Here is a 9,192-nt window from a genome sequence, read left to right as displayed (position 1 = left end):
AATTCCAAAGGGAAAGAAAACGAACCCTCCTCTTCTTTCCTTTCCACAACTCTCCTCTCATCCCTACCATCCGTTCAATTGCCCTCTTTCCTTTGAATTAACTTTGAGTCCACCCAAAGCGATTAGGATTCCATGTGGGTTTTCAATTTTCTTCTTCCTCCTCCTCTTTTGTGATTTAGTTTTATCCATCATGGCATTGAACTATTGAGAATAGTCATTCCTTCAAGTTTCTGATATGGGTGTTTGTCACTCCCCTGGTTCTCTTTGTCTTGTGTCATCTTAATTGCTTCGAGGTCGTGGGTCTTTCAGGTTCCCCTTATTTTTGCTTGTCTTGGTCTTGTTGAAGAACTTGGGGTTATTTTTTGCAACACTTGTGGGTACTTGTTGATTTTTATATTTAGCAAATGTTAGGTTCAGGGATGAATTTGATCACTACAATTATTGGGTTTGGTATGAGTGCCACTTTTATTGTATTTGTTTGCACAAGAATAATATGTGGGAGGATTCGAGCGTCTGAATCCCGGCAAATGTTCGAGATTGAGTCCAGGATTGACCTTGAACAGGTATATTTCTTTCTTTGCTATTTGCTGCATGTGAAGTTGTCTTCGACTTGGTTATGCTTGCTGATGAAATCCTATGATTTCCGCAGACTAACTTTCATGTGACTAATTGTGAGTCTCGAATTGCACTCCATTAGTGTCTTGTTCACGTGGGACTGGGGGCTGGGGTGAAAAGCTTTAACCTTTATGCTTATTAGTAATAGCAGATTGTACTTGGCTTGGTTTGTCCATAGATATTGGTAAGCAGCTGTGCATATTTATTAACTCTGCTCTGGTTTTGAATCGATTGGTTTAAGAGGAGAAACAATCGAGAATGATAACAAATTGTGTAATCCTCATTTGGTATTCATTTATATTTGCTCTGCATTCCCATATGAAGAAAGGACTCCAATTACTGAATGGCATTTGCATAGACATTAGGAAATTCAACCACTATTCCGTAGTATATGGTTTCTCTTTGCTAAGTTGCTTGTATCAAAACTTGCTTATCTGACAGCCAGAACATCGGATTAGTGGCCTTGAACCAGTGCTGGTTTCGGCTATTCCCACCATGAAGTTCAGCCGTGAGGCATTTAGTTCTGTGGAAGATGCACAGTAAGTTTTGCCTTTTATTTGTTCTTTTTTCTATTTTTGAAGCGCTACAGTTTTGTTGCTTGAGCATATGTGCTTTTTAAAGGAGATTTCGAGTCCTTATTAACCAAATGGGTGTACGAGTGTTAATTTCCAGTTATATTTGTAAAAGCTCCAAACTTCGTAAAACATGGTGTTTAACCAGGCATGCATATCCTATACATAGAGGATTTATTTACCTGTGTTTTCCTCCTCCCCTGCTGCTTCAAATGATATTCTATCGTATATTTTGCATTGATATTTCTTCCTTGTTGGTCTGAAGTTCAAAATTAGGTATGCTCTTGTCATTAATGGTTGTTCTATAAGCTTTATTGCTTTTATTCCAATGTATGAAGAGAGTAAAGGAAGTCCTCTGCTTTTAACTTAAACATACTGATTGATTTATTTTTCCTTGTTGAAAGTGGATGAGACTGAGAATGGTTAACTTGAACAGGTGCTCAATATGTCTGGGAGAATACCAAGAAAAGGAAGTATTGCGTATCATGCCCAAATGTGGTCATAACTTTCATCTATCTTGCATTGATGTATGGCTAAGAAAACAATCTACATGTCCAGTTTGTCGGTTCCCTATACAAGACTCTTTGGAAACCAAACGTTTGAGACAGTCTGCAATAAGTATGGTTCGATCTATTGATAGTCCTGAGACCTCAACTGAACACTCTCGCCAATGGCTACTGCCTGGTTCTGACCGATCAGTGGGGAATGCTAGTCACCAACGGCATCCGGACACGGTTCCTGGAAACCCAGAAATTGCTTCTGGAGAACAACAAACGAGGCATTGATAAAGAAAAGAAATCGGGTTTAGTTAAGATAGCAATATATTCTCTTTGTTTGATTCTCTTTGCAAGCTATCTTAATTAGATGTGTTTCAAGCTAACTTGTACACTTTTGGAGCCTTGAATTTCCTTGTTGAAGATTCTTTTTAATAGAAGGAAAGGTTTTTTCTTTACTATGTAAAACCCATCAAGGGCAAGGATTACACAAGTGAAATGTGAAAATACAAGCAAGAGTCAAACCCACCAAAAGAACTCCGCGCAAAAAATATCCGTTATTAAAAGAGCACATTAAATAATTAAAGATTTTTTAATAAATTATACTTTAATATTTAGATTTTAGTATAATCAATAGTTTACTTTCTATATTTTTAAATTAAACACTTAAAATTGTATATAATCAGTTATAATAATAGATTTTTTTATTTATAATTTTATGAGTCAACAAATTAAAAAAAAATATTTAAAATATTTAAAATGTTTTTATAAATATTTAAATTTTTATCAATATAGATGAAATATTTAATATTGCATAAACTATAATTTAATTTTTAATTTTTAAAGTAATTAATAAATTAATTTTTATTTATTTAAAATTACACATTTAAATCTTTTTATATTCGGTCGATTCAAAATTATAAATTTTCTAATTATTAATTCAAAGTCAATGGGTGGTTAAATTTCTAAAAGTATAGTTTTCTTTTTCAAATATTCTTGTGAAAATGTACAATCTAATTAAATATTACTTATTATTATTTAAAAAGATTTAAGTATAAGTCTTTTTTAGAAGTTTTAAAATTATAAGGTTATGAAATATTTTAATAAATGAAAATTGAAAGATAAAAATATTAAAAATTAGTTAATAAGATAAAGTAAACAGAAATAAATGGAGATTTAAGAATTTTTTTAAATAAAAAATAAAAATATTTAAATTTTATTAAATAAATAAAAATAGATGAAATTTTAACTCTTTAATAATTTTAAATTTTAAAAAGGAACAATAAAGAGAATTCCATATTTTTATAAAATTCCATATTAATTTTATCAAACATAAAAAATTTTAAAATTTCTTCAAAATTAAACATTCCAAATAAAAAATTAAAAAAAATTAATACTACTTAAATTATCCTATATTTTCTAATGAGTAGAATATTATATTAATTAAGATTCATTAAATATAGCCGCTTATTATACCAATATACTCCCTCAATTTTATAATTTTTTTCACTTAACTTTTTTATCGAAATATAATTTTTTATTAATTTATTTTAAAATATATTAAAATTTATTAAATATTAAAAAATTTAAAAAATTTATTAAAAATAAAATAAAATAAAATAAAAATAGTTAATTTATATATTATTATTATTTAAAAAAATAAATAATAATTTTGATATAATTAAAAAAATATGAATAAAAATTATGATTCATAAAATAATTTGATTTCTTGTATTAATCCTCCTTGTTGCTTTGTGATTGGACGTTTGGGACTGAGTTGGTAGGGAAGGCCAATGAAAGATTTAAGAAACAATAATCTTTACATTAATTATCATTTATTTAAATAAATGCCAAATTAACATGTCAAGTAATTGAAGTCTGACCAATATTGGTTCAACTTTCTATACACTCACTTCAACTTAATCATGCAATCACCGCACTCATTATTGTTTAATTAGTTGATATTATCGTCCAAGATTAAACCATAAATTAATTAACTGCATTAAGATCAATATTAAGGATTTTTCCACCGTTAATTATGTAATTTTGGAAGTTGACACGTGTCATTCGCCATGTGTCTTTAAGTGGAACATCCACCTACTAGTTGACAAATCTCTTACATCCGTACCAAGAGGAATGATGGTTTAGGGAATCTAAGCCATCCCTTAGATGACTATACTCCCATTCCAAGGGTCACCCATTTCCCTGTCAACACAAAACCCCGTTTTTAGTTTTACTCTAATACAGCCGTTTATATGTGTAACCATTTAGACAACAGTTGGATCATATGATTATAATGAGTAGAGTTGGCAAAGGTCAATTTAGTTTGTACGGCTGCCTTTTGAATTTCTTTTTCAACAGAAGCTCGTATGGATTATTTACTAGTTCTTTTTTATTTTGATTTTTTTTAAAAAAATCAACTTGGAGAATGCTATCTTTCATGAAAAATATTTATTTATGCTAAAATTTAATATGATTACATTAAGTTATCAATGTGGCGATATTTGAATTTGATACTCTGAGATCCAGAGAAAATAAAGTTTACAATGATTGAATAAACTTGGTCTGAGAGGAGGTGCTCCTCTCCTTTTATTCTTTTCTTTTATCTGCTAATGACGTCCAATGGCCTTACTGCTACTGGGTCACCTGTCTCTATCATACTAATACATACATACAAAAGCGTCAGACGTCTGCTCCATGCTGAACGGCTATTTAATTTTCTCCCTTGCACGCGTGTAAACAGATCTATTAGGTGGATGGGCCGGTTATCCTCTCTCCTGCTAGGCCTCATGACTGAGCTGGGGGTGAAGAGACTGAGGCCCAAGGGAGGCCTGACTTCAAGGCCAAATGGTCTGGGTTAGCCCATTTAAGAGGCTTCATGAACCTTGAACTAGAGCTGTCATCATGGGCCCGGCATCGTATCGGGGTGGTGAAACCCAGCGGTCATCAATTACCCCTTTACCTTCTCATCAGTTATTACATGAATGATGAGGGGGTAAATATCGAGAACCATTATGATCGCGTGGCCCGAGGACTGTCCCCCTTAAAACGTCTCTTCTTCTCTTTACTGTTTCAAAATTCGAATTTTCTTAGCCTTCACAAAACTCTTATTCTTCTCTGTTCTCTGCGCGTTCCGCTTGCTCTATCCTTCTGCCCCATCATTTTCAAGGTACGCTTTTCACTTCACCATGGATAGCCCGAAGCTTCCTGATATCATTAATCAAGAGTCTAGTATTACTCCGTCCACCCTAAAATATTTATTTTCTCGAGAGTATCTGGATACCCCTCTTTTTTATATCCGGGCTCCCTATCGGAATGAGAGGATCGTCCTTCCCGATCCTCCTCCCTCTGGTCTAATCGACCCTCAGAGGGACCACAGTTTGGTCTTCTTTGTCAAACAACGAGAGTATGATTTAACCTTTCCCTTCTCCCCTTTTTTTATTGAGGTCTTCCGGTATTTCGGGATAACCCCTCGGATGCTGGCTCCTAATTTCATTCTATTCATGTACTCATTCGAGTCTATTTGTCTGAGCTGGGGTTCACGCCCACAGCGCGTCTGTTTGTTACCTTCTTTCGGCTAGTTAAGGCGAGTCAGGGCTTTTACTATTTTGCCCCCCGCGGAGGGCTGTCCATATTTTCGATTCACAAGGACTTAATAAAAGACTGGGTAGAGGGGTTCGCAGTGGTAGAGCTAAAAAAGGACTCTGGGTTGTCTTGGAAGGTGGAGCTCTCCTGGGAGGATGTCCCTCTAGGCTGCAACGATCTGCCCCAGCTAAGCCTTTCTGAACAAGACGGGTACCTTTGACTGACTTTTATTGAGAAGAAGTATGATGTCGAAAAATGCATGTTTGTGTCCAGTCTTCAGGACTGCAGGGATGCAGGTATTTCACTTCCTTTAATTGCTTTGTTTCTCTCTTCTTGATTTTCCTTGAATGCTTTTTTAACTTGTTCGGTTTTGGGTCTCTGCAGCTTCTCAAGTACCTATGGACAAGATCAAGCCTCCCAAGAATTTTACTCTGTCTCGGGAGAGCATGAAAGCCGCCCTCGACGCTTTTCGAGCTGGGCGGTCCATGTCTAAAGCTACTCAGGAGGTGGCCCAGGTCATTTTCTCCAGGTCGGCGGGCCGATCTGTTGCCCCAGCTCCAATTCCATCTCGAGCTCCTAAGCCGAGCTCCAGGGGTGTTAGGGCCTCCAACCCTTCCAGCCGCAGCAAGTCTAGCTCTCTTCTTCGATCTTCCTAGGCCTCCGGATCCCAACAAGCCTCTATTGCGAGGACGGAAGCTATGCCCAAGGTGACTGACAAGCCAGTTGAGGACCTGGGGCTTGCGAGGGCGAATGCTGCTCCATCTTTTGGGGATGCCCCTGAGGAGAGGTTCGAGGTCTTTCCAATAGAAGGGGGGCTCCCGAGGGTGAGATGGAGGTAGTCCCGGCTGGTGAGGGTGTCTAAGAAGCTAGTGCCGAGGTCGCACTTGTCAATAAGGGAATCCCTAAGGAGAGGGCTAAGTCCGGGTTAGTTGATGTTGTTCCTCACCGGAAGAAGACCTCAGCTGCCAGTGAGGTTGTTGCTAAGGAGGCCGCTGGTGTAATACCCGGCTAGAATCTGGCATCGGGATTCCTGCCTTCCGGCGGAATCTAGGGTGTTGGATCTCTCTAGAAGGGGTAAAATGTGTTTTCTAAAATGTTTTTCACATGATTTCATGGTTTTAAAAGGAAATAAATTTAGTTTTGAAAGGAAAAAGACCAAGGAGGCAATTGCCAGGTTCGGCCGCCGAAAGTGAAGTTCGGCCGCCGAACATGGGAAGGCTTCGGGAGCGCCTTTGGCCTCCGAAAGTCTTGTTTAAATGAGCCAAGGTTCGGCTGCCGAAAGTCAAGTTCGGCCGCCGAACATGCATGAGTTTAGGGGGCACGTTAGGCTGCCGAAGGTCTTCGACCAGGCCACCTATAAAGGGCCCTCAGATCGGAAATGGGAGAGTTTTCTCCCCATTCTCGAGCTCAGGTGAGTTTTTGTCCTCCCTTGGCCGTTTTCATGTTCTTTCTTCATCTCCTTCATGTTTTCATGAGTTCCATGGTTATTTTGAAGAGTTTTAAAGTTTGGATCAAGGATTTGGAGCTTGGAGACCCCGGAGCTAGTTTCCTCCACATCTCCAAGGTTCGGGTCACACCAACCCTCGATCTCCAAGAGGTTAGTGTAGATCTCTGCTTTTCTTTATGTTTTAATGAGTTTTAAGTAAGTTTTAAGGAGATTTGATGTATGTGTTTGGGTAGATATGCATGATAGGGTTTATGTGAGTTTTGTGCCCAATGTATGATTACATGATGTTTTGTTGGGGTTTTAAATTAGTTTATGCCCCTTTATGCATGTGGGAGTGAGTATGCATGTTTGGGAGAGAGTATGTAAGGATGTGGGTGTTTTGAGTTTGGTTTTGGCTTGGCAGAATCGGACCTGTCGTCCAGAGGGGACCAGGTTCGGCCGCCGAAAGGAGTTTCGGCCGCCGAACCTGCATGGGAGGCAGTCTTTAGGCTGCCGAATGTGCCCCCGAAGGAGGGACTTTCGTTTCTGTCCTAGGGTTTTGGCCGCCGAACCTGCCGCCGAACCTACCCGAGTTTCGTCTCTGGAAGGGACTTTCGGCCGCCGAAGGTGCCGCCGAAAGTGCCCTGTCCAGCCGTTTCTTGGGTGTTTTCCATGCATGTTTAAGTGATGTTTAGAGGGGTTTTTGGGGAGTTTTTTATGAGTTGTTAGAATGTATTTGACACCTCATTCGAGTCCACCTGTGTAGGATCGGACCCGAGAGACCGAGGAGGCCATTAGTGCTAGCAGGTGCAGAGTCAGTCGGCGTCTGCTAGGAGGTGAGTAGAACTAAACTTAATCTTTTATGCACAAAATCTAATGCCTAAAGCATGTTCATGCATCACGATTATATGTAGTAGGTTGATTGCACTAGTTTCACGAATATGACGCATTGCATTATTTGATGTTGATGGAGGAAGGGTGGACCGAGGCGACTTCAATAGCCCATATCTGTCACGAGTCTTGTCTTAGTCCTTTGAGAGTCGGACAAGTACATGTAGGAAAGTCCATGTGAGCTCTCTGTGGACCAGACACCATGTCATGTATGTTACAGGCCTTTGTGAGCTCCTATGGGGGAGCCGGGCACCGACAGAGGGATTTTTGATGTCATGTCCATCCTCTGAGAGGAAAGATGCATGCAAAAAGACAGACTCTCAGAAACCAGGGTCCGTGGGGAATAAATACTGCATAAAGCCCCGAGGCGGACAGGATTATGTGATTTCTCTGTGTTATGATGCATTTCATGAAAGCATGTAATTAATGAACTGTTTTCTATGTTTCTACTCACTGGGCTTTTTAGCTCACCCCTTCCCCCTAACCCCAGTGTTGCAGGTTTAAGTCAGAGCTCAGAAGTCAGCAGGGTAAAGATAAAGTGACGTGTGTTTGTAATAGTATTAGATTAGTACTTTTAGTGTGGACATGTATTGAAATTGATATATGGATTTGTAAGAGAAATGTAATGTAAAGTATAGTAGAGTTATGTTCATTGGATTAGTACTGTGCTTGGCCCTGAGACTTGGTTAGTCCCTGTTTAATACATGATGTATGTTATGCTAGATGTTGAGTTATGTTTGAACTAATCTTGTGGCATGTGTTGTTTACCACACTATGGTAATGGATGAGGACCCTAGAGGAGGTCTTATGTTTGTGGTTTGAGGCATGCACAGGTTAGGTTCTAGTTCTTTGGATGTAATCCCAGCTTGATGTATGTTATGTTGACCCAGCTAGAGTTTTGATGAGGGCTCTATTAAGGGGTCCTTTTATGTTTTCAGTTATGTCGCATACAGGTCAAGCTTGGTGTTTACATAAGATGTTTAAGTTTTTATGTTAAAGTTTTGATCATGTTTGGGATTTGACCAGGTGATAGGAGGTATGTTGGCTTGCTACGGGTCCCGGCGGCCTTAAGCCGATCTGGATCCTAGCGCCGGTGGCGGTTCGGGCCGTTACAGAGGGGTATCGGTCCCCGGGTCGTTACAGCTGGCAAGCGAGCTCTTCCTTCTGATGCTCCTACTTCGGCTCCTGTCCCCAAGAAGTCTCGGGCTTCTAAACAGCTAGCCCCAGCTCTGCCTCCTCTTAAGAAAGAGAAAACTCCCGTGGTGCCCTTGCTTTCTTCCCCCGACAATGAGATTTTGAACGCAGAAGATATTACCCATCAATCTTCGGCGAGCGTTGCTGCGGAGGTACTACGGGAGCGTATGTTTGGCGGGGTCACTGAGGCTTCGGACCCTCGTTTGCTTGCTCTCACTGGTCTTTTGGCCAGCTCTACTCGAGAGTAAGTAGCGTTTCGGTCCCGGACTCGAGGGGAGCTCGGGGACACAATCGGGGAAATGCTCCTCATGGTAAGTTGTCTTCTTTGATTTTGGGTTTGCATTTAATTTCCATTGTCTTTTATTCTAACAGTTTTCTCTTCTCGCTAGGTGATGGGCCTCTTTATGGAGGTTGA

The 9,192-nt window shown here is 39.4% G+C and overlaps 1 protein-coding gene across 1 annotated transcript; it reads left to right on the top strand.

Moving 5' to 3' along the window:
* LOC110617439 (RING-H2 finger protein ATL7) lies at window positions 1-2,142 on the top strand. The gene is made up of 3 exons (XM_021760201.2): window positions 1-563; window positions 1,057-1,154; window positions 1,624-2,142. Exons 1-3 carry the CDS (start codon window positions 405-407, stop codon window positions 1,970-1,972), a joined length of 606 nt encoding a protein of 201 aa, XP_021615893.1. The 5' UTR covers window positions 1-404; the 3' UTR covers window positions 1,973-2,142.
* The last annotated feature ends 7,050 nt before the right edge of the window (window positions 2,143-9,192 follow it).

This window comes from Manihot esculenta, chromosome 1, assembly GCF_001659605.2.
Source record: "Manihot esculenta cultivar AM560-2 chromosome 1, M.esculenta_v8, whole genome shotgun sequence".
NCBI lineage: Eukaryota > Viridiplantae > Streptophyta > Magnoliopsida > Malpighiales > Euphorbiaceae > Manihot > Manihot esculenta.
The sequence above is the reverse complement of the archived record's forward strand: the minus strand, read 5'-3'. Positions and strand labels throughout refer to the sequence as shown.